General features: G+C 41.8%; 1 protein-coding gene and 1 long non-coding RNA gene across 4 annotated transcripts in view; one reads left to right on the forward strand and one right to left on the reverse strand.

The window, feature by feature from the left end:
* The window catches only part of LOC132126867 (uncharacterized), a 27,997-nt gene extending 24,062 nt beyond the window's left edge, over positions 1 to 3,935 (forward strand). The window contains exon 3 of the long non-coding RNA XR_009427463.1: positions 3,912 to 3,935. This is a non-coding gene — a long non-coding RNA (uncharacterized LOC132126867). The remainder of the gene's footprint in view (positions 1 to 3,911) is intronic.
* Positions 1 to 25,631, reverse strand: part of LOC132126850 (zinc finger homeobox protein 3-like) — a 208,623-nt gene that overhangs the window by 92,152 nt on the left and 90,840 nt on the right. For all 3 annotated transcript variants that reach the window (XM_059538409.1, XM_059538418.1, XM_059538403.1), the window contains one exon: positions 1,068 to 4,155. In XM_059538409.1, coding sequence (XP_059394392.1) covers positions 1,068 to 4,119 — 3,052 coding nt within the window. In that variant the 5' untranslated portion in view covers positions 4,120 to 4,155. The remainder of the gene's footprint in view (positions 1 to 1,067; positions 4,156 to 25,631) is intronic.

The raw sequence follows: 25,631 nt of genomic DNA on the forward strand, positions 1-25,631 counted from the left end.
TACGCAGTGGTAGTTGCATAGTATTGACATGAAAACAGATCTGTTTAGTATGAGCTTAGAGGACAGGGCCATGTGGCACATCCCCTTGCCCCAGCCTACTCCGTCACACTATCTTCCACAAGAAACACACGGGCAGCAAAATGGGGAATTTCCCAGCCAAAGTGACCCAGATAGAATGACACATAGAGGATGCGAAAAATAAACCAAAGCTTGAGTGTTAAGAAGATGTGTGTGTGTGTCTTTCCCACTCACTCACTCCCTCTTTTTGTCTATGTGCCTGTGTCTGCGTTGTGGAAGCTAAAATCTGCAAGACTAGTAAGCACTACTTGAATATGCCAAAACCACATCCTCTTAAATCTAATGTACCAGCTTATGTTTCAGGCTTTACACAAACACACATAAACAAACTATTTTCTTGTTTCAGGCATTAAAACATGCATGATGCCTACATTAAAGAATCATGTCTTTATTTCAAGAAAGCTAGATACTGAACATGTTGCCACAGATTTTTTTTTCATTATGATGTAAATCAGGTTAAATACCTGTCATTCAATTCAATTCAAGACTGAAGAGTGCACCTTTCATAAAGCATGATGACTTCTCCCCCCACTCCACACATTTTGTTTTCTACACACTTTGGCTAAGTGGCCATCGTCTCTTTGAATACACACACTTTATTTATCTATCCCTCACACACCTTTTTTTAAGAGAGTGTGTGCATATTAAACAAGGAAGGTGTGCCTGAAGGCTGCAGGCACAGACAGAGCTGTCAGCATGAGGAAATAAAGCTTTTGTAGCCATGTGTTAGTATGGGTTGAGATAATAATGCAGCAAGAGTGAGTTTAAAAACCCTACGTGTAGGGAAAAACTGAAATTTAACATAGAATAAAAAAAAATCACCCAAATAAGATAAGTCAAATAGTTTTACATCAAAGGCCTTGTTTAAATAAACTGGAAAGGTTTTTTAACTGTCATTGAGAAATTACAGATTAAACATTAAACAAAGAGACAGTGCTCAAAACCTACATAAGCTGCAATATGTGTTACCTGTAACTCGTTAAACTCACCTAGTGCTGGGGCCAGAGCTGCCATGTTGGGGTCCAGATGAAAACCTCCAAGCAAGAACTGGGCATCAGCTCCAGATGGGTCCATCTTGAGGCCTGGTGGCAGGCTCATGTTTTGGGTCAAGTAGTATTGGTACAGCTCAGCCTCTGAGGGTGAAGGCATGGCTCCTAGACCAAGCCGGCCGTGCTGCATTTGGGTCATGTTCTGCTGAAGCAGCATCATGTTGTGCATGTGTTTCTCGCTAGTCATGTGGATGCGCAGGTTACGTGCTACATTGGTCTCATAGTCGCACACCTCACACCGCCAGGTGGGCTTGCTTTTTGGCTTGGTGGGTGAAGGGGCACCACAGGGCCCTGCCATGTGGGTGGAGGACTGAGCAGGATGATGGTGGTGACTAGGATGATGGCTGCTGGCCTGGGTTGCAGAAGAAACAGGCACTACCCCTCCAGGTGCATGCCCAAACACCTGTTCACCAGCGGTTGGAATAGTTCCTCCATTTTGTAACGTCTGCATGTTGTTAAGATGCTTGTCAGACTGCATATGAATGCTTAGGTTGCCTTTGGTGGTAGTGGAATAGTTGCAGACCTCACAACGGAAGGGCTTGTAGCCACAATTGTAGCTCTCACCACGGGCAAGCCGAGGGTGACTCTGTCCACTGCTGCAGTAAACACAGGAGCTTCCAGAGTCAGGGTGCTTCTCCTTCATGTGGGCCTCCAAGGTCTGCTGGTATTTGTAGTGCCAGTTGCACTTGGGACACTTCAGTGTCTTGCACGAATTCCGCGAGTGCATCATGGTCATATGGCCCCCCAGTGATCGAGAGGAGCCTAGAACAGTGTCGCACTTCGGGCACTCCACTCCACTCCCTCCACTGCCCCCAGCCCCATGGTTTTGGGTGCACTCACTCATTCCTGACATGTCACAAGCAGGTGTGTGATGAAGGTGTGTGTGAGCATTGGGTGAAGGATGCGTGTGGTGGTGATGGTGGTGAAGGTGGTGGTGGTGGTGGAGGAGGGCACCGTTGTCCTCATCTCCTTCTGCTGGGCATTCATTTGGTTCAGGAGCTGTGGCACTATCTCGATTGGCACTTTCCTCAGCAGCAGTACTGAACGCAAGAGGGGAGGACGTGCTCGCAGACGAACATGCGGCCCCATCCTCTTCGCCCCCTCTGCCGGCGACTGCCACCATTGCTGTGAGGAGTGTAGATCCCTGGCAGTTAAAGCTCAGAGAGAGATCTGATGTTCTCCCTCCACCGTCTGCAGCCATCCCATCCTCTGAACCTCTGATAGAAGAGGATGACATGGAAGCAGAGGCTTTGCTGCTGAGTGCGGGGCTGGCTGCAGAGAGACAAGCAGAAGGCTGGAGAGTGCTACTAGGCATTAATAAAGGAGATTTGGAGATGCTTTGGTTTGAGACAGCCGGTTCCCCTACAGATCTGCCACTGCTGCTACTACTTCCACTACAGGCCACCGCAGTGCCTTCATCCTCTACCTCTTCATCCTCTTCTTCTAAAAGAAGCTCATCCTCTTCCTCTGAGGCCATCTCCTCACCGTGAAGGAGAGCCTTTCTTTCACATGTTTCTGCATCCCCATCCTCCCCTCTATGAGTCGCCTCTTTCCCCAAAGACCCCTCTGTTCTCCTACCCTGCTTGGACAGAGTGTTGGAGTCTTTGGCTGGGCCTGGGGTAGAGGTAAGGGAGGGCTTGGTGCTGCCAAGTCCCCCCAATGTGAGTAGGGCTTGTTGCTGGAGACCCGAGTCAGAGTCTTTGTTGAGGAGGCTCTCGCCTCCCTCACTACTGCTGCCCCCTTCTAAATGAACCCCACTGAACGTGCCATAGAAGCTCTGGCCTGAGTTCATAGGTACCAGGGTAGGCGGTGGAGGAGAATTTTTATTTTTTGGTTCTAGGAAGCTAATGAGTGGCTCTTTGTCTTTCCCAATGCCCTGTATAATCGCAGATGCATGCTTGTGGCCTAAGAGCCTGCGCTCGTCCTCAGACAAGGTCATGCGATGGTCATGGACTGCATGAGTGACAAAGGAGCGTGCGTAGCCGAAAGACAATTTGCAGAGGAAACACATGAGGATGGGCTTGCCTTTGCCATAAAGGGCCAGGCCGTCAAATTTGGAGAAATCCACGTTGTTGGGAACATCTTTGGATACGCAGGACTTCTTGGCAGACCCGTCGCTATTCAGGTAATCCTTGTTGCTTTTGTGCCGCACATCAAAGACACGGAAACTGTGCAGGACAGGACTGAGGCCTGCCAGGGTTGAGGTATTGGGGAAACCTTGGTCTGAGGAGCCGAACCATTTTCCAAAAGACGAGGCTATATGAAACGTGTTGATGATCTGAGGGTACACCGAAGAAGAGGTCCCCGCAGGTTCCCCTGGTTTTCCCCCACTGGGGAGAGAGTTTGAGGGGAGCAGGCCAGGTTCCATGCTCCCATCGCTTTGGATCAGCTGGCTGAGACTCTCCACAATGTAGGCAGAACCATCAGGCTGGTAGACTATCTCTCCAGCCAGGTTTTCCACATCACTACTCTCTTCTTCCTCCTCTTCCTCTCCTTCTTCGCTCCCACTCTCGGCTCCCCTCCGATGGGAGGGCTGTTGCCGCATGAGCATGGGCATGCCCCCTCCACTTGGCACCATAGGTACACCAGGGAAGGGCTGCAGACTAGGAAAACAACTGTCAATCTCCATTTCATCCAATTCTTCCAAGTCTTCGTCCTCTTCTTCACAGCTAACTCCCTCCTGCTCCTCCTCCTCTAACGCCTTTCTTTTGGGGTGCAGCCGTCTGGTAGTAGAATTATCACCGTGAACCTGTGACAGTGTTTGCTGCTTTTGTTCTCTTACAGCCTCGCAGGGTGTGCTGGGATTTTGGGACTGGGCTAAGTGGGGTGCAGAGAGAGACAGGGGCTCCAAGGAAGGGGGCTGGTTGCAAGGTGGGACCTGTGCGTTATGGTGATCGTTCCAGGGTTGTGGATGGTGATGCTGCTGGGAGGTGGCAGAGGAGCCAAGCCCATCGTCTGTCCCAGAAACCACGGGAGACTCACAGCTTTCCATGCTGATGCCTACATGAGGCGTTCATCGCATCCAGGCCTGAAGATAAAAAAGAGAGAGAGAGACAGGTTTAAACTACTGTTTGAAATGTATAATGTCTCAGAGCATAAGAAAAGTACAAAATTGACATCTTTAATGCGTTCTTTTCATTGTTTCTATTCAAATTCAGTTTCAGATGAACATTCAACCAGACATACAAAGCATCTTGATAAATGGTGAGGCTATGTACATGTATAGTGAGTGGGGAGCAGCTTAATGTATAGCAGATTGGATGAGAAACAAAAGTGTGAGATATAATGGTGGAAAATGACAGTGCTCATTAGGTTAGATTAGGTACTTAAACACAATACCTCAGACAAGCACTAATAAGGCAGCTCAGATGCCTCATCCTGTCATATCAGCCAGTTACTATATCTTTTATCTAGACCTTTCACACAGCACCCGGAATCTGCTATGTTCCGAATCCTGCATACACTTTTTTTTAAATTAACGTTGAGTCTGAGAAACACAGTAACAGAATAACTTAATGGATAAAAAAGCTCCATTGTGCTGCTAATTAGACACAGTGAAACCCGCCATCAGCACATGATTCATCGCACACCCGAAGAAAGAACTGAAGGTTACAAAATTTATAAGCCATGCTGTTTTAGGACCTCCATTATAGAGAGATCCCACACACAGAACATACTGCACAAACAGATCATGCCTGTAAGATGCATTTAGTGGATGCGTATATGCTTTTTACCGCAAGCATTTATATTTATGGACATAAATACCTGGGGTTGGAATCACAGGGTACATCACGGTATGATACGAATTATGTTACATGGCTCAGAATATGATATCACAAAAACAGTGATTCTACAATATATATATATATATATATATATATAAAGAGCCAATCAGCATCTTGTGTTCACTTTCAGCGCTGAGGAGTGTTGAGAAAAGAAACCTTGCAGAGGAGGCTAGCCTCCCTTCTGGTATATCAACCAGTCATTATATAGACGTAAATAACGTTTTATTAGGCCATGTCCACACTAATACATTTTCGTTTGAAAACGCATCTTTTTCTCTCCGTTTTGGCCTTCCGTCCACACTGAGACAGCATCTTTATCAGGAGAATTGAGCCTCCAAAGTGGATAAATGTGAAAACGCCGTTTTCGCATTGTAGTGTGGACTGTGAAAGCAGAGGCTTTTGAAAACGATGACACAAGTTTAGTCATGTGACACATATTAAACTAATAGATATCCGTGTTTATACTGGTATATTGTGCACGTTATGTGCTATGCACTTTCACACTATTGCTATAGATGTGTTACTTTGTACACTATTCATATCACAGTCCTGCAAAGATGAAAGCAAATTTACTCGCAATCGTGAGTTGCGTTATAGATCAGTCTTACGATCGTGAGTGTTTGTGACCTGGACGCGTCAGTGAAAGGTGAGTTATTTTTGTAAATAAAATATATAAAATTCCCTGTCAGGAAAACTGCATGAAAACATTTCATGTCTGTTCTATGTGTATAATCTGCAGTGAGCTTTCTTGGGGCTTTACGCATGCGAAGAAAGCGAATTTAACTTTTTCTGATATTTCTGTGTGGATGAGACACTTTTGGAAAATGCTTGAAAACGCTAGTGTGGACGGAGAGCGTTTTAAAACAAAAACGCCGTTTTCAAATGTATACGGATTAATGTAGACATAGCCTTAGTTTGAACATCTCCCGCTAGCTAATAATGTACCTAAAATACTTATGAGTAGCGATACTGAATATTTTATCGGCAACAGATTTACCAAGCTGTCATTCAAACAGTATATATACAAATTAAAAATAAAGTGTGGACATGCCAATGCTGGATATAGTCTAACGTTACAGCAGTCTGCTCTTTAACACACACTTTTAAGAAGGGATGGATGTTTGATTCAAGTGATAGGCCAGGTAAGTGAAATTATAGTATCTTGCTGTTTGTGTGTCATTTTCTTTAAGTTTTCTGACTAAAAGCAACCAAAAAGTCATTTTAAAAGTTGTTAAACTAATAATAATTGGCAGGGATCCCCAGACCAATAAAATTAATGTGCCTCCTCTATTTTAAAACCCACAATCCGCCACTGATGCCTTTTTGTTCTCATCTCCACAAACATAAGATGCCATAGCATCTCTGATTTGTTGTTGGTCTACCATTACACTTGTATTTCTTCTTCACTGTGAATTAGAATTTCCATTCCTCTGACCATCCGCAATCTGGAAAGTGCCACCACAAGAAGCCACAGTGTAGGTATGAATTTAGATCTATTGTATGTATAAAAAAAAAGCGATACTACTCTCTACTATACTTGATACTACATCTCGCGACTGGAAATATTGTGATAAATCAGTACATCAATTTATCGTCCCACCCCTAGTAAATACACATAACTTAGAAATAAAGATTTGTTTATATTATTTTTTAAGCTTAAAGTACAACAGCAATGTTAGTACACTAAATGCTGTATATAGATCTAGCATCCAAAATCCTGCACGCTTAGCCTGGTTTTAAACACTCCTCTGCCTCTGAACTAATAAATGAGAGCGAACTTTCTAAATGGGAGTGCTGCCCAAGCAACGAAAGAGCCATGAGCAGGCCACAACTTCAAGCAGGTGATAAAGGAGATAAAATGATAGAGAGAGATACTGCTGAGCTAATAATTTTAATAAAGGGATGCAGGCAGCATTGATTAAAGGGGGCAACCATACTGAAACCAATAACTCTGGCATGCCCTTTCACCCTCCATTGCTGAATATTACATGAGCAAAGTTTCCCGGCAGCACGCTAACCACCGCGTCCTGCCTGATTAGCAAATTCGCTGCCTCTACTTGATTTATTTACTTATTTACTTAGGGATGCAAATTTCAGCAGTGATCAGACACTGTGTCTGCAGCCCCACCCCCTCCAAATGTATTAACATGAGAGCATTTGGATGGGGAGATTGATAATGTTTGACTCCCTCTTCTTGAATGTCTGATGAAAATTTGACACCCTCAAGTCCAACCCACAAAGCCACCCGCTCCCTCCCCCACCCATGTCAAACAATGACCATGTTTTTTTTAGCTAGTTTCACTGCTATATGTATTTTGCTGATTGTAATTCTACTTACATTTCTACAAAATTAACTCCAGAATTATAGTACTAATAATGTGTACTTTGTCCAATTAAACAGACACCCAATAAATAATAAGATTGACTATTAAAACATGAACATTAAATACACTGACAGTTTGTTGTAAAGTATTTCTTTATCATTCCAATACTAAAGAATTAAGTGTTGCACTATTTAAATTTCAATCAGCAACAATACGTTTACATTTAACAACTGACAGAAGACCAAAAATAACATTCCGGTAGTGCTGCACGATTATGACAAAAATCATAATTGACGATTATCCCATTGAAATTGTAATTGTTAATTATGATTATCACAATTTACATTGAACAAAATTTATACCATTGTTTGATGCAACTGCATGCCATAATTTTATATGAAAAAAAAAAGCTGAAACCACTCTAAATGAAACATTTTTTGTGCTTTTGTATAGTATTAAGCCACAAATGTCAACTTTACATCGGATTAGTTTCTTCTTTAAATGATAAAAAAATTAAACATATTATAATGTTATACTAAAACTAAAAAAGAAAAAAAGCATCTGAAGTACTCAGAATAACATAAGTGGACTTTGAACAATTAATCGCTGCTTTGAACGATTACGTAATTGTGGCATCCATAACTGTAATCACGATTACAGCCTTACATTCCAGGAACCTGTGCCTGTTATAACTCCCTCAGCACTGCCGCAGCATTATGGGATTGTATGTAAAAGAAGGAGTAGAGAACTACTTAAACTGTTAAACATAAACAGCTAAAAGATTATGACTCAGGCAATCACAAATGGTCATTCCTGAAAATCTGCCATGATACGCTTTTCATTTAAAGCCAATGAGATGGCTTCCTTTAAAGAATTAAACTGCACTAGAGAGTGACGGCCCAAGCCATCTGGGTGCGTCTGCTGCTTACAGAAAACAGGATTGCCCTTTAAAATGGAGATGATCTAATTCAATAACCTGCAGTGGTTACTGATGTGCAATAGGATTGTCTGGAGTCTGCCAGTCGCAGATGGGCGGGCAGATATATTGTAGTTTGTCCGCTCAAGGTCTGCTTCCGAAGCAACACCTGTTTAAAGAAGGGAATCTTTAATCTCTCTCCAACTCTAAAGAAGGTTTAGACAGACAAGCAGACATATACAGGAAACATATTAGGCATTTCTCTCACTGAGTCCAACACTCCATAAAAATTTGTATCAAACATCAGTTTCCTTCCTTCACTAAGCAACCATCTCCACGAAGCTGTGAGTCAGAAACTCAAGTGGGACACAACTTAAATTAAGCACAATAGAAAACATTCCCTCTAAACCTGCCAAACAAAGTAGATAAGGTTTCTAACGATTAAAAAAAAGGCACAGTACATAATGAACACTGTCAGAAGCTGGGTCTGGATGTCATTTAGAGGGGATAGAAAATGAGATAAGTTTTTATTTATGGGCCTTTTCATTTGGTGGGATTTACTGGCTGAGCAAGGAGGGAATTAAAGGCTAAGGACCCATCTGATCGTAAGCACGCACAATCACCTGCCCATCGGCCTGGCCTCCGGAAGCCCAGTGCACCCTACTCTCTCTTGGGGAATTAACTCCTGCTCGGCTTCAGCTGAGAACTTCTAAAGGGTGCGACTTGACCCCCCATGCCCTAGCCCCAGCATCCCTCGATACGTAGAGAATGTATCCTTCCAGGGACTTTCAGAGGAAGAAAAAGGCTCCATCATCACCTCCCTGCGGTCTGCAGCAGGCCGTGCTTTTCTTTTCTCATCTCCCCCCAGATCTAGCCATCGCACAGGCTGGCCACTACAGGGTTAGGATGCTTATTGAAAGATCAATGGCATAAATGCTAGGCAAGTTACAGGAAGATGTGGGAAGTTAAGGTTCCTATTGATAAAGCCGAGAGGGCCTCCTGATATTGCACAAGTTGATGTATTCATTGAATCTGGGTGAGAAGGCTTCATCTTTGAAGTATGGCCAATTAAATCACAAACATATGTAGAGAAACGGTTCACACCACTACTGCATTATCAATCTTAATGCTTAAATGTCTGAATTATGCTTTGTTAAAAATAAAAACAGAAACTACAACTACAACCCGAATTCCGGAAAAGTTGGGACGTTTTTAAATTTTAATAAAATGAAAACTAAAGGAATTTCAAATCACATGAGCCAATATTTTATTCACAATAGAACATAGATAACGTAGCAAATGTTTGAACTGAGAAATGTTACAGTTTTATCCACTTAATTAGCTCATTTAAAATTTAATGCCTGCTACAGGTCTCAAAAAAGTTGGCACGGGGGCAACAAATGGCTAAAAAAGCAAGCAGTTTTGAAAAGATTCAGCTGGGAGAACATCTAGTGATTAATTAAGTTAATTGATATCAGGTCTGTAACATGATTAGCTATAAAAGCTTTGTCTTAGAGAAGCAGAGTCTCTCAGAAGTAAAGATGGGCAGAGGCTCTCCAATCTGTGAAAGACTGCGTAAAACAATTGTGGAAAACTTTAAAAACAATGTTCCTCAACGTCAAATTGCAAAGGCTTTGCAAATCTCATCATCTACAGTGCATAACATCATCAAAAGATTCAGAGAAACTGGAGAAATCTCTGTGCGTAAGGGACAAGGCCGGAGACCTTTATTGGATGCCCGTGGTCTTCGGGCTCTCAGACGACACTGCATCACTCATCGGCATGATTGTGTCAATGACATTACTAAATGGGCCCAGGAATACTTTCAGAAACCACTGTCGGTAAACACAATCCGCCGTGCCATCAGCAGATGCCAACTAAAGCTCTATCATGCAAAAAGGAAGCCATATGTGAACATGGTCCAGAAGCGCCGTCGTGTCCTGTTGGCCAAGGCTCATTTAAAATGGACTATTTCAAAGTGGAATAGTGTTTTATGGTCAGACGAGTCCAAATTTGACATTCTTGTTGGAAATCACGGACGCCGTGTCCTCCAGGCTAAAGAGGAGGGAGACCTTCCAGCATGTTATCAGCGTTCAGTTCAAAAGCCAGCATCTCTGATGGTATGGGGGTGCATAAGTGCATACGGTATGGGCAGCTTGCATGTTTTGGAAGGCTCTGTGAATGCTGAAAGGTATATAAAGGTTTTAGAGCAACATATGCTTCCCTCCAAACAACGTCTATTTCAGGGAAGGCCTTGTTTATTTCAGCAGGACAATGCAAAACCACATACTGCAGCTATAACAACAGCATGGCTTCGTCGTAGAAGAGTCCGGGTGCTAACCTGGCCTGCCTGCAGTCCAGATCTTTCACCTATAGAGAACATTTGGCGCATCATTAAAAGAAAAATACGTCAAAGACGACCGCGAACTCTTCAGCAGCTGGAAATCTATATAAGGCAAGAATGGGACCAAATTCCAACAGCAAAACTCCAGCATCTCATAGCCTCAATGCCCAGACGTCTTCAAACTGTTTTGAAAAGAAAAGGAGATGCTACACCATGGTAAACATGCCCCGTCCCAACTATTTTGAGACCTGTAGCAGAAATCAAAATTGAAATGAGCTCATTTTGTGCATAAAATTGTAAACTTTCTCAGTTTAAACATTTGCTATGTTATCTATGTTCTATTGTGAATAAAATATTGGCTCATGTGATTTGAAAGTCTTTTAGTTTTCATTTTATTAAAATTTAAAAAACGTCCCAACTTTTCCGGAATTCGGGTTGTACAACCACTGAGAAGACAAAACATTTATTGTGTCAATTTGTAGATGGCATTTGTAGCTCATTACATGTGCAAAACACATGCAGAATTTATGTAAGGAAGATTTCTGCAGCAGTGCTCTTTATTCATATTATTTTCATAAAACAACATTGTCTTTTTCTCCTCCCACCACGTGTCTCCAAAAGAATCCAAAAGATCCAACATTTAAATTATTAAATAAAATTTATTTAATATAATATATGCATGCTTAAATGTTCATAAAAACCACAGTTTCAGACAATTATTCAAAATAAATATGTATTTATTATTATTATTATTATTATTATTAATATAAAAATGCCTCATTTGTTAAATTATTAAAAATACCAGTGACAGAATGTCATGACTCCTATAATTCAAAAGCACTTCTGCAGAAGTTCCAAACTGGGAATTCTGAGTCAGCACCTATTCAATTTCAGCTTTATTAGCGTGCATAGGTAAACAGAGAGGACTGAAAAATTCCTCCACCTCCTTTTCCTTGCCCTGAACGTTTAATGTAGACACAGCGACACTTCAGAGGAGTTGCTGTGTCAGAAGGCAAAAAGTCACCTCAGGTCGATGGCACTCTGGCTGTAAACACTGCTTCCCGTAAAATCAATGATCTTTAGTTCAAGCTATCAGTCTGTGTAACAGAAATAGCAGTGGCTGTGATGAGACTGAGGCTGTGCAGAGAGGGAGGAAAAGCGATAGAGAGGGAAAGAGAGATCAGTGCAGCGTGGCTGTGGGTAAGGGATGAGAGAGCACAGCTATCCGCTGCTACTGCCAACGTGGCGCTGAAAACGGGACTAAACGCCAGTTCCCAGCATGCATCGCTCCCACAGCTATTAGTGAGTGTGGCCCGAGCGCTCTACCTGCACGCTGGCACTAGTTAATAGATTATGTTTGTTGTGGAAATGGGAGGTACTCCTCTGTGACTTTATGTAACAGTAAACATCTGCAAACTCATCTGTTACTAATTGGTCTCTGGCCTGAACACAAACGAATTGATTCTGAGGCATCGATAGCGTTCTCTGTTCTAGGGGCTGAAACTGAATCTTGGTGATAATTTTTGCTCTCGGGTAACAGCATAAGATCTGTAAACGCAATCGATGTAGCAAAACAAAGGAAGCATAAAAATATTTCCTGACAAAGCGTGTGATGCAACGTCAGGCTGCTTTTAGCGCCATTTATTCCACCAATGAAATCTGGAGCGGGTTCAAAGGCAGTTGAAGGGGAATCCACACGCTGGCAAAGTGTCTCATCACTTTTGGTGAGTGCGAAAGAAACAGGCTCCTCTGTGTAATTAGAAGTGGTTAATTAGCTGTGGGTTAATTACTCAGTTCGGAGGGGAAAGCTGGCAAAAAAGAGCTGGTCGGGTGGTAGAGCGAGGGGAAAGTGGCGAACACGCAGCAGGAAGCTCCCAGTCTCCTGCCAATTAGCAGGCAGCATGGGGGGCTGGCGGAGGAACGGGGCCGCGAGTACAAATGAGCTTCACACCAGCCCACAGATCTAATACCACACTGAACATATCCACATTCCCCTATTAAAAATGCATACTGTTGGAGATTCTCTACTCACTGTTGTTTATGGTAAGCGCTTCCATTTGCCCAACAGCCACTCATTTCTTCTCAACATCGTATGAAAAGACCAAGAGAAGCTCTTTTTTTCTATAGAAAATCCAATACCATCCTAATACATTATAGGTACATTATAGTGTAGGCATATTTAGCAAGTTAAAAATATACCTACATAAAAATGTAACCATGGACCACAAAACCAGTCTTAAGGGTACATTTTTTGAAAATTGAGATTTATACATCATCTGAAAGCTGGATAAATAAGCTTTCCATTGATGTATGGTTTGTTAGGGTAGGACAATATTTTGACGAGATACAACTATTTGAAAATCTGGCATCTGAGGGTGCAAAAAGAAAATATATATTGAAAAAAAATGCCTTAAAAGTTGTCCAAAATGAAGTTCTTAGCAATGCATATTTATAAGTTTTGATATATTTATGGTAGGAAATTTACAAAATCTCTTCATGGAACGTCATGGATACTTTATATCCTAATGATTTTTGGCACAAAAGAAAAATCTATAATTTTGACCCATACAAAGTATTGTTGGCTATTGCTACAAATATGCCTGCTTTACTTATGACTGCTTTTGTGCTCCAGGGCCACATACAAGATGAAAAAGGGGAGGATGTCATATCTAGAACAGTAAAATAATTCTTGTTTTGGCCCCTGCATGCTGTCTTTTTTCCACTCTTTTCTTAACAAATCTTACAGTAAAGTAATAGCACATTATTTGCCTCCACCTTCCCCAGTGGTTGGTTCAGATAAAGCTTTGTGTTTTGTAAGTGCATAAATTATCCCAGGGATAAAGGTATTGATGTATAATCAGAGATGGGTGATCATGTTCGTGCTGCAAAAAGCCCTTCATTCACCCCCAGGCACATTGAGTGCACACAGCATGCTCCACAACACAGGAGGGTGGAGTGGAGAGAGACTACTTACTTCTCAGAAAGAGAGTGAGAGAGAGTGCATTTGCCTGTTTACTTCTCGTGAAGAATGTTGTGTCTTCATGTGCTTGCCTGTACACTTTGCATTTGCGGACTAGATCAATTTTAACAAACAATTATTTACAGGTTGTTTTCTCCACACCCATACTTGTAGGCATGTTTAAGACATTCTCACTGCCAACTCAACAGATGAGTTTTACCAAAACAATACCACAAAGCATTCTGAATTGAAACTTGCATGTTCAAAGATAGAGCGAGATTTGGAGCTGACAACAAAAACACACAAACCATAAGAATATCAGATTGCATTTCCAATAAAGGGTTACGTGGGTGGGTGGGTGTGACTATACTATGGTTTGACAACAAATTTGGTTAAAAAAATTGCCTAGTAAATATCTTAGTCAGAGCTTAATAAAATCCAAGAAAATCAATTTACCAAATTTTTAACCTCTGTGGTTCTTAATATACTCAGCTCTTACTAAGTCTTGGGTTAAATTCCAAATGTAGGAGAAAAAAAAAAAAAAAAAAAAATATATATATATATATATATATATATATATATATATAGTATATATTATCCTAAATTTGCAGTTGGTTAGATTTAGTATATATTAATTTAATACTACATTTAGGAGATGAGTAATTTAAAAACCACAGAAGTCAAGGATAAGTCCCCATTTAGATATCTAGGTAAACATGTGTGAGTGTGTGCACATATATGTGTGTGTGTGTGTGTGTGTGTTAAAGGCAGCCAGGCCCAAAGGCTTTCATTTTCATTAATTATCAAATCTCCTCTATTAATAGCCCAAGGAAGCGGCTCTCTCCTCTCTCGTGAGGGAATGAGACAGAACGAGAGAGACAGACAGAGAGAGAAAACATAAAAGAGAGTGTGGAAGGTTAAAAGAGAAATATGCAAACTACAGAGTTTTTTTTTTCTTCAAGTACCACACTTATCGGTCTTGTGTAAAAGAGGATGGTTGACTGGGTCAGAAAGAGAGATTGAGCTCTGTCAACATCTACACAATGAGACCACCATCCCCTTTCCCTCCCTCATGATGCCACTGATTTATTATAAATTATTATTTATTATTACATATAATAAATATTACATTTCATCTGCTATAAGGAGTTTTGCCCTCTGATTCAACCACCCCCAGCCAACCCCCCCTCCTTCCTCAATCACTTCCTCCTCAACTTCCTGATATTCAAACACCCCCCCCCCCCATGCGTACCCCCACTGTTTCATCTCTCCTCTCACTGAGGCTGCAGTTAAGGCAAGTCGACCGCAAACACGGTTGTTAAGATGATCAATACCATTGAAATATTAAACCTTAAAAAGCCGCATTATTGATTGTAAGGCAGATGATAAAACTGTTCATTATAATAATCGCTGAAACTCCATGTAAACGCTTGAGAGAGGGACCTAAGTTGCACACAGCACTTGGATACTGGATTTGAGGTCTATATAAGAGCTGTAGTTGTATTTTTGACTGCATGACTTGCAATCAAGTCATGAAGGATTATTCATGAGTAACACCACAATATGCTCTTCAACTACATGTTGAGCACCTGAGCTTCAACTCAGGAATCAGCATCAGGCAGGCTGAATAGAGCTTGGATAACCTGCCTCTAATCCAAGGCCTTTTTAACTAATCTGGAAAACAAATACCTCAGTAATAACCTATTCCTGCACCTGGTAAAAGAGAGCGACGGGAGAGACAGCACCTGGAATTAGCAAAATATCCCAAGTAGGGCATTCTTAAAGGCACAGACACCCTTTTAGTGCTCCGCTGAAACAAATCCAAGCTATCAGGTGTCCTGAAAGTGACGAGAATCATAACTCAAGAGTGGACAGGCTCACTCTTGGGCTTAGCACTCTGTGTCAACAATTGTAAAACTCACAAACGGTCCAATAACTTGCATGCCCCGGCTCTAAAAGTTACAGCCTAGCAAAGGTGGCATCGAAACACAGAGAGCTTTCAAGGCTGCCAGGCAGAGGAGTCACGGCGGGGCCTGGTGTTTTGTTAAACGTTTAAACCCGAGGAGTGCGATACGATACTTCTGGATGGCACGGGAGGGCAGACTACGGAGGAAACCTGAGCGTAGAGGGCGACAGCTGTTCTGGGTTCAGGAGGCAGAAAAGCAGTAACGGGGAGAAGAAGACGCAATCTCTTACATGTCCTGCCCTGACCGTGGATATTCAAATAGCTACCAAGGATCTAATACAGACGCAAAGGCAAGCACGCTCGAACAAACAATGGGGATTAAAGGCCGTCCCAGTGAAACCATTCTGTGGAAGTGATTTCTTCGCTCTAATTCTTCAGCGGGATATCCTGGAGAAATAATTAGATGCTTTCTTTGAAGACCCTACACTGCTTCTCCATTCACTCTCCACTTCACATTTGCTAAAGTCATTAATGACAAAGATTTGGAAAGAAAGAATGAACTTTTTTTTTTTGGTACACAAATACTTCTTTTATGAGTTCTGGCCCAAATTCCTCTCTGCTTAGTTAAATCTCTTATCCTGGGAAAGAGTCGTGCTTGCTTTAAGCAATAAACCTCAAGGGAGGATGTCTTTCTACTGCACCCCCCACCCGCCCCCAACCCCCTTTAAAGAATTATGGAGTGTTAATAAAGTACAAGGAATAATGTGTTCTTTGGAGAAACAGAGGGAAGCAAAGCCGGAATGTTGTTGGTGTTGAACATCCAGACGTTTAAAGAAGAGAACGAGGGAGAGCCAACAAATTACAATTAAAAAATTTTTTTCCAGGCTGCTCTCACAGCATAAGCTACAGATGGGAGTTTGAGGGACTGCTGGTGCGAATTAAAGAGATGGCACTAACTCTTAAAGCCATCTCAAACAACATCATCTCCAATTAAGTACCCATACTCTTACTTACTGACAGTCTATTTTTACGGGCTGCTACGGAAGCTTAGCAGGCTCATTTTCAGCAGAAACATAAACAAAAGGGAAGCTGACAGCTGTGATGATGTTGAAAGCTTCGTTTTACACACAACAACCAAACTGTTAATGTTCACCCTATTATTTTCTAAACTACACCGTGCCAATCCACCTGCAGATGGTTCGATCTGTAACAACTTTCATTATCTAACTGTATCGTTTTGTGATATGTAGGCGCTACCAATAAATCATAACCATAATTACAGACGTCTGCGTTGTTTTTTTTTTGTTTTTTTTTTATGCATTATACAGACTTAGCCCGCAGTATTTACGAGAAAAAGGGCCAAGGCAAAGCAAGTGAAGTGACGTGAATTCTTCCTAAGCGGTGATGAAACGGAGGAAGAGAAAGAGAAAAACACTATTAGAATACAAGTAGTTAAGTGTGTAACAAGGTGGCCTTGAGGCTGGTGTCGAAAGATGCCAACACTCCAGGCGAAGAGGAACATCGAAAACATTTAATGGTCTTCCTCTGACTTGTCGAGGCACACAATGAATGTTTCATTCAGCAGGGGAGGGGTGACAAAAAGATGAGCTCAGCAAGAAGGTCGGGTTTACAAACTGAAAACTAATTAGATTATATGAAGGACACTACATGTATGTCCTACCTGGAGCAGAAAAAAGTGCTCAGCTGACAAGATGCCCACACCCATTTCTAAGAATAAAAAATGACCAGAAATCCTAAAATAAATTTGCTCTCATTTAAAATTGTTTTGTGCCATATAAAAAACACGTGATTCATAGTTCAGTGATGGAATCCCTTTCTAGCTTTTTGATTCTGAATGAGTCTGACTTGAACTACTAACTGCTAACCAGAAACCGTTTTGTGAATCTTTCAGACAGACTTTTTAAAAAGAGTCATTTGTTTGTGAATCATTATGACATCGCAACTTTTTATTTCAACCACAGCCGGGCCACACCCACCAGAAAACGGAAGACTTATAACCACCTACAAAGACAAAGACTTACATGAAAGGCCTAAATTATCAAGATTTAAAATGGATCCAGAACCACGTTTACAGGCCAAGTGGTAAAGACTGCTACCAGAGAGAAGGTGAAAGAGAGGAACAAACAGAAAGATAAAAGAAGAGAGGGGAGGCTAAGGATTGCTTTCACAGGGGCGGCAGGTGGGAAACCGACACCGCGCTACTAACATAAGCCCGTCAAAGTTTGCTGCCATGTCAAAACTCCCAGACAATCCTGGCATTGTGGTGTCTGCCAGGGCTTAAGCCACTGTGCACTCGGCAGAGGTCAGAGAGCCCACAGCGCCTAATAGCCCAAGCAGGGTGAGAAGAGATCCAAAGCATGTGAGATAGGAAGAAGAATAGTTAAAATCCTCAGAAGTGTTGCAACTGTTTGCAAGTCCAAGTTCCTTCTACACTCTTTGTTGCTGGCGGGTGTGGACGTCAGACCGAGAATCAGCTTTCTATCTCCTCCTCTCTTTAATGAGGCGGCCACAAGCTGTCCCCTATTCCATCAGCTCCACTGCTGCACTGAATGCAGCACCTGTTAGATATAAATCAGCCTCAGTGAGCTGTGTTTGGGAAGTGAGGCATTAAGCATGACACAGACTGTCAAAGTTCACATCACGCTAACCGCAACATCTAGCTGAACTGCTGAGCGGCAGACCCAAAGCCCAGCCCAGTCTCAGCCCAGCGCTGCTCCACTCACATGGCCTGCCTCCCTGCACTGCACCACATGAAATGCAGATTACATCTGGAGCCCAGCTGGGCCAGAAAGAGAAAGGAGGAAAGAAAAGGTAAAAGAGAGAGAGAGAGATGGAGCGAGAGAGGTAGGAAAATCAGAGAAAGACACTGATCTCCAGTCACTCTGTGGTCATGTTTTTAGGATTTACATCTAAAGGCCGAGGAAGAGACTGGAGCATGGAGCACTAACTGCTGGTGACAGATCAATGTGTGCATAATAACAGACAGACCTGAAAGAGAGGCAGAAAAGGAGCGAGGGAAAGATGTTACTGCAGCTTAAAGAATCTCAGTCATGTGTCAGAACAAGTTCAAAGGTCAGATCCTGGAAGAGAAGGCACATTCCTCGGTGGACAGAAACATATCTTCAGTATTTGTGCCTACGAGTTTCAGCTTTCCAAAGCAACAGTCTCCACCCCTTTACCCAGGGACCTGGCAGCTAAATATTAACCAGATATGATTCCTTTTGAACTACGCGTACTGTATGGCAGGGTTAGGTAGAGATGGAAAGTGAAAAAAGAAAAAGAAAGGGAATTCAAAAGAAAGCAGCATCTGCTAATGATTTATCCGAGGGCAGTCATGGACAGGGGCCCATGCTAAGATGTGGCTTTTTTGTTAAGTTGTTAGCTGCAGGGTCAGGCAGGAGGGACGAATGCAGGGCCAGGCTAGTGCTGGCAGGGGCCATGGCTCTTTGCTGCCTCGCTGTAATTTACATTGCTGTGTAATTACCTGCAGAATAGGAGACTCATAGATACATGGAAAACCCCCTCCAACACACACACACACACACACACACCTCCTGCAATAACTAAAGGTCTCCCAGGGCTCAACATATGGGCCAGAAAACGAGCCATGAGTAATGCAGACTTGAGGAACATGCCAACAAGTAAGTGTCGAGTACAGACAAATCAGTATCACACCCAGAAAGTTATCTTTGGCATGGTGGAGTAACACAGAGACCTTTTCATTGCAAACACATCAAACTACAACGACAGGTCCCATTCAATGTAGCGAGCCGAAGGGATAAACTACCGTCCATCATCTCTCGCTGGGGGAGGAGACTGGGTGGATTAAGAGGGGTAAAAAAGGCTGCGTATTAAGCATGTTTAAAGAAAGGCCACATGTCTGTTTTCTCACCCTGCAACTGAGACTTCTTCATTAGGAGGTTGAGCATAAAACCGGTTACAAAATGGCAAAAAGAAAAGAGAATGCACATGAGTCCATGCTGCATTGTTCAGAGTGCAGTAAGCAAACAGTTTTTGCCTCTGTTTTCCAGCAGTGCACACAGTCACAGTTGCGACACTGGTGGTGACCTACCATAACCTAGCTGATAAGAACCTAATAAATATTTCGATACTGAAGAGCCAATAAATCTTTACATATTAAAGAGACATTAACATGGTTTGTTTTTGTCCTACAACATTTAAAAACATGCAATTAATGCATATGATTACTTGAATACAAAATATAAGTGCCTGTATGCAAATATAATATATTTCAATTTATTAAATATCTTGTCATATGAAGTAACATATATATATATATATATATATATATATATATATATATATATGACATTATATAAATAAAAATAAAAGATAGACATGTATTTAAAAAATGTATTACAAAAAGTATTTTTATATGTTAATGTATATATGTTGCTTTAATAAAGTTGCATGTGTAAATAAAAAAAATATTGTTGGAATTTATAGCTGCCATTTATAATATCATATACAAATCATCATATAGATTTTATTAACACATGTACATAGAAATTTAACAATGGGGATTTTATTTATTTTAGAAAATTATATCTTTACCCACAGAATGTATGTGAAAGCTATATATCGCTTTATAGTTAACATATATGGCAATATCACTTTTGATGAATGACAATATATTATATTTCTGTATTGAAGTGTTACAGTTGTATTGATATCCTAGTGAAGGAAAAGGGATTCAAATTATGCAATTCCTGAAAGGAAACATTGTTTAGCTAAACCTTATTTCTTGAAACAAAAACAAAAAAACATAATACATTTTTTTTTTTTTTACTTTTTTGAAAATAATGATTAGGATTGCATATAATCACACATATTCCAGGTATAAAAAACATTTTTTATGATTTAAAATGTACATTATGTTTGCACCATATTTTCAAAACCACATGACACTATTATTAAGACCTTGCTTGGCACGTGTGTTTTAAACTAGATTTATAAAGATTATTTATTTATTCATTGTTCGTTTGTTTGTCTGTAACATATATAGTCCTATATATCACTGGCTCTAAAATCAACAACACCATATGCTACTAAAATATAACACAATGAAGTCTGTGTGCTGCTCAAAGGAACTGGAATCTACCAGGCCTTGAAAAGCCTGAAACTGTGCTCAACTAATGATGTCACTGTTTTGACAAAGAGGAAACATGCCAGAAAACAAGACAAACATTCAATGACTGTCAGGACGTACGTTTTTAGATTACTAAAGGAAACAGAACTAAAAGATCAACAGCAAGGCATTGGAATCTTGACCTAAGGCCACGATACTGCTCTGCTCAATCTTCCTTACCATTAGAGAACCGGTCACACACTGCTGCTGCACCTATGTGTGTGTACAAGGTAAGGGAAAGCTGCCAGATATAGTGCTATACTGTGAATGAAAACGCTCGGTGGAGCAGAAAGTTCGGAATGAAATGCCAGGGTTCTGGGCATGAGTGGGAGGCTATGTATACACACCAACACAACATGGGAAACGCTCCATATGCCTTAGTATTTGACGTGCTACACAGATACACTAAAATGTGCACAAATACACACATATGCGCTGAAATGCTGATCAATAATTTCTGAGAAGTTATCTAACAGGTTTTCTCTGAAACATTGTTTTCCATCACTGCTGGGAAACACTGAAAAGGTCCCAGTGTTTCATTTCCCCCACTTTAGGGAGAGTTTCAGGGATCAGGCAGTCTATAAAATCTGCCAAATCGGGCCAAAATTTGCGGGGGCTATGCAGAGAAGAGAGCAAAGGTGTAACGCCCAAACCCTCTCTCAACAGGGCTGAATGGCTGATGTCAGCAATGGACATAGCCTCGTGCTGGGGAGGGACTATGTAAGATGAGAGGTGCTTAATTGGCTCAGGGACTGTAATTCGGAGGGATTAATTGAAGTTAACTCTATGATGCCAGGTGCAGTCCTTTCATTGGGCGGGTGCAGAGGGAGTTCAGTGGCTAGCCTGACTGGGTCACGGTGAGCGAGTCTGCATTAAACAACAATGCTCTGCATATTAAAGTAAATGGTGCCGTTATGCTTGAAGCAAACAAACAGCTAGGACGTCCTGGGATGAAAGCCTAACCGAACCCAGGAATAAATACAATTTTAAGATTAACAGCCAAGACAAAAATGAACAGCTATAAAAACTTAAATGTAAGACGATAAGGTGTGGGGGAGGCGGAACAGACAAGGAAGCCAAAGCAACACCTGTTGGCCCTGTCACCGCCTGCTCATTATCTAAACCTATCCGTTCCTCATCCTCATTAAAAGTACACAAAAAGGGAAGTCAATTTCAAAAATAAAATCTAAAGAGGATTAAAAGCCATGTATTTTGTTAATATTACATGTAAGAAGGATCAAGTATGCTTCACTCAAGGCTGTTAATCAAACATTTGAGCAACCCGCTTTTACTGCTGGAGCTTTGATAGAAGCCTTTGGAAACTGGCACTTAAGACAAAACAAAGGAAAACAAAAGGTAATAAGGAAGTGTGATGCTTATGTATGTGTGTCTAGAGAGGTTTTTCTCCTGCAAGTCTGAAGTGCCTTGATCAGGTTGACAGAGTGACAGTTTATGGAGAGCATAGGAGATCCAGCAGGTCTGCGTGTCAATCACCACTCAGGGGTTTGTAGTCTTATTCAGAAAAGGAGACAGGAAGCAAGAAATCAATGACGTCTTCAGTTGGGGCTTCAACAACATATACATATCGACTAGGGGGAGGTATGAGTTTGCATTAAACCGGCTTGCATCTGCTACTGACCCTACATTCCCAATGATAAAGAGATTTTTGAAGGCATCCCAGGGTAGCCAGGAGTGTAGATTAATTTCCCACCAAGCCCCAGCTCTCCAGTATCAAAGTGATCGTGCAGCATTTTGCTGTTATTTGGAAAAGATTAATCGCCATTTTGTTCCTCCTCCCTCTTGCCAGACCGACATAATGAACACCACTGGGTCATGTACAGGGGCTGGAGTCAGGGCAGAGCCCCACCCAAACGTGGAGGACATCACTGACCCAACAGCCTTTAAATTACAGGCTGAGACAGAAGGAAGGTGACTGGAAAACGAGCCATTATCCCCGCAGTCCTGCAGGTCAAGCCTTCTTTCATCAAGGCGCAGGTCAAAGCCACATATCTCTTCCACTAAGGTGAGGGTCACTGCAATGCTCCCTCCAGTCCCGGGTCAACCAGAGGTCTCCAGCCACCGAGGTACATAGCAATACAATAAAGCAATCAACCAGGGTGCTGGACCCTGGTCAATAATATACTCCAAGGCCACAGGGGGTCACCACCTAATCTCTGGCCTCTTATTGGAAAGTCCTCCAAGGTCTCTTCAACAGTGGACTAGGGTTTTAATTTCAAGCCCAAGGGGAGCGGATAGGTGTAATCATATTCTCAAGCCAATGCAAGAAAAGAATTGATGCATTGTAGAGCATGCCGTTTGGCTTGGTGGACGCAGGATCTTTGTTTTCATTAAAACAATGCGGCTGTACAGTGTCAACCCTATCGTCAGTGGCTGGCTCTGATGTCATCAGACAGTTTTTTATTCTGCCAGATGATTCATTTACAATATCCCTCTTAGCACACTAGCAAACGTCTCAACTTCTGCGAGACTGGCACAAAGCCACGGCACTAGACGTCTGTTCTCATGAAGTCTTTTGCCTGTCATTTTGTAAACCCAAGTGGCTTGGTCAGAGAAAACAAAGAGAACTACATTCAAAATCTAAGACGTATAGTCACCTACACCGAAACTCAACACCAGCAACATCCTGCTGGGGAAAGTTCAAACCTGGGCTTTATCTGTTGAACTAAGACTGTGTCTCTAGTTCTGGCTGAATTGGACAAGTACACAGAGCTAGACACATTCCTCAGAGGACCTGATCCTGGAATAAACGGAGAGGGAACAGGGGGAGGGGACTTCTTTTTTATTCTTCTCATCCTTCTATTTTCATTCTCATCTCTCTGAGTCCTCATGAATGGAGGCAGGCAGCATCCATGCAGTTGACAGGATGAGACAGCAGTTAAGTCTTGGCTGCTCTCCCTCTCTGCTTAAAGGTAGATATCGTGTTTCTAACAGCTCCGGCTTGTTGGATACAATGGGGAGCTCAAAGAAAAGAGCTCCAAACAGGTGAAGTTACCTGCTTTTCTAGGCTGCACCCTAACCCTAGACCCTGACTAACTTCAAAAAGCTTAATGCCAGTCTTAAATGAACTAACAATTACATGTTAAAAGTTAGGATATGTAAAAGTTTACCAAAAGACTGGACGACTAAGAGTATTGTTCGTTCTTATGTATAATAATGCAAATAACTTGTTAAATGTTACCATAACACTCTATAGGCAAAAACCAACATAAACTACAATACAAAGTTTTTAAAATACACAGGAGAGCGTGACTTAAAACCACTATATTCTTACAAAAGATTTTGTAAGAAGGCACATTCTATGTTTTAAGTTGTTTTATGTTTAAGTATGCTTCTATTGCAGTACCTAACATGAAATAACCATGAACAATACTTTCACAGCTTTACAGACTTATGAATGCACACCAGTTAAATTTAGTATGAATGAAAATTTATAAACAACAGTACATTAACAGATGCACTATAAAAACTTGATTTGTTTGTTAACCGGACTATCGGAGTAACCACATTTTAGTCCAACTCCAAGAGTCCAAGCTCACAATTCAGATAAAATATAGTTTCTTTTGTCATGGCAGTAGGCTCAGTGGTGCAGGGAACAGTGGTTTATTTCATATAAATGTGACACTGACAACACGGTCATAGAGGAAAACAAAAAAGTTTTGCTACCATAAACATCTATATGACATTTAATTAGTTGACAGTTTACCTCTTGAGTAAGAGCTATTTAATTCACTCCTTGGTAGTGTGAGAGGAGACGTAAATGTTCCATGTGCCTCTATGGCACTTTTCTTCCCCTCCCCATCCCTCCCGTCTGAGCTCTGCTCCAGCAGGCGTCATTAGGCAGCATAATCAGCATGCTGTTTGCATGCATCTGCCTTATTTTATTGATCTCTCTTCATTCATTAGCCTTCAGGGGCATGTCATTAACACTTGCCCCCCTTCACACCCGGGGGAGGCCTAATTCCTATACATGCCATCCGGATTTCGGCAGAGGGCACAAGTGAGCTTGTCATAGTGGGCACAGGGCCAGTGCCAGCCCCATCCCTGGGTACCCATTCTTATCTGTGCCCCTGGCTGTCAACAGCCCCAGCCAAGATCCTCTAACAAGGACAGCCTTTCCCCTGCCTCCCGTTAACTAAAAGGACAATTATCTGGAGAACAATGATGCTTTTCACAGGGACTTATGTTGTCATTAATGCAGTGGATCTGGTTACAGCAGTCCCTGCTTAAGCTAATTACACAATGCTATCTGTAGATTCTTCATTGCTTCTTAATTAAGTAGGATTCATTTCTAAAGGGGGTAAAACAGTCACATTTTTTGTGTTGTGTTTTCCCTGTCTCTCTGCTTGCTCAGAGGTGGGAGTTAGCCCGAGGGCTCCCACAGCTGATGACACAGATGTGATAAAGATGGGATCATATTCCCACACTAAAAAACATACAGATGCGCTACAGACGCATCGCAAAAGATATCTAAGACAAATGTTTCTAGAGTGAAAAAAGAAAATCTGAATTACAAGTGTCAAATGTTTAAAGCCAACAAAATTGTGTGTTGCACTACATCACCGGTAACAGACGAGGGGTCAATGATGTGATGCTCTATTTATTTTATCTTTTTACTCAAAACATGTTAAAATGCAATGCACACAAAACACAATGACCTGAAGATTTATCTTATTTTTGTCATCGCACTCTTGTGCGATGTTAACCCATGTAACAAAAGCACATGCAACCAGATTCTTGTGTACCACTGACAATAGCTCTAATAACTGGCAGTAAAGTCATGCCTTGTGTTGGTACATTATGTAGGAGACACTAAGAGAGCTCTTCTAGTTCGGCCCAGACATAGTAACTCAATACCCGGCATGTCTTCTGTCTATTTGTGTCTCCAGCCACAGAGGACTCAAACCCTTTCAACAGCACCCCCCGTCACTAGCACCTTCTTATTAGGCCTGATTAGGCCACTCTTATTTCCTACCACAGTCAACCTGCCAGAAGGAAGGGTAGAGAGGGTTTACAGTCACCATTCACTCGCCACCCGGACAGAGATGGAAGCAGAGAGGGATGGCGCAGGAATGTAAAGTG

The sequence above is a fragment of the Carassius carassius genome, chromosome 3 (genome assembly GCF_963082965.1).
Source record: "Carassius carassius chromosome 3, fCarCar2.1, whole genome shotgun sequence".
Classification (NCBI taxonomy): Eukaryota; Metazoa; Chordata; class Actinopteri; order Cypriniformes; family Cyprinidae; genus Carassius; species Carassius carassius.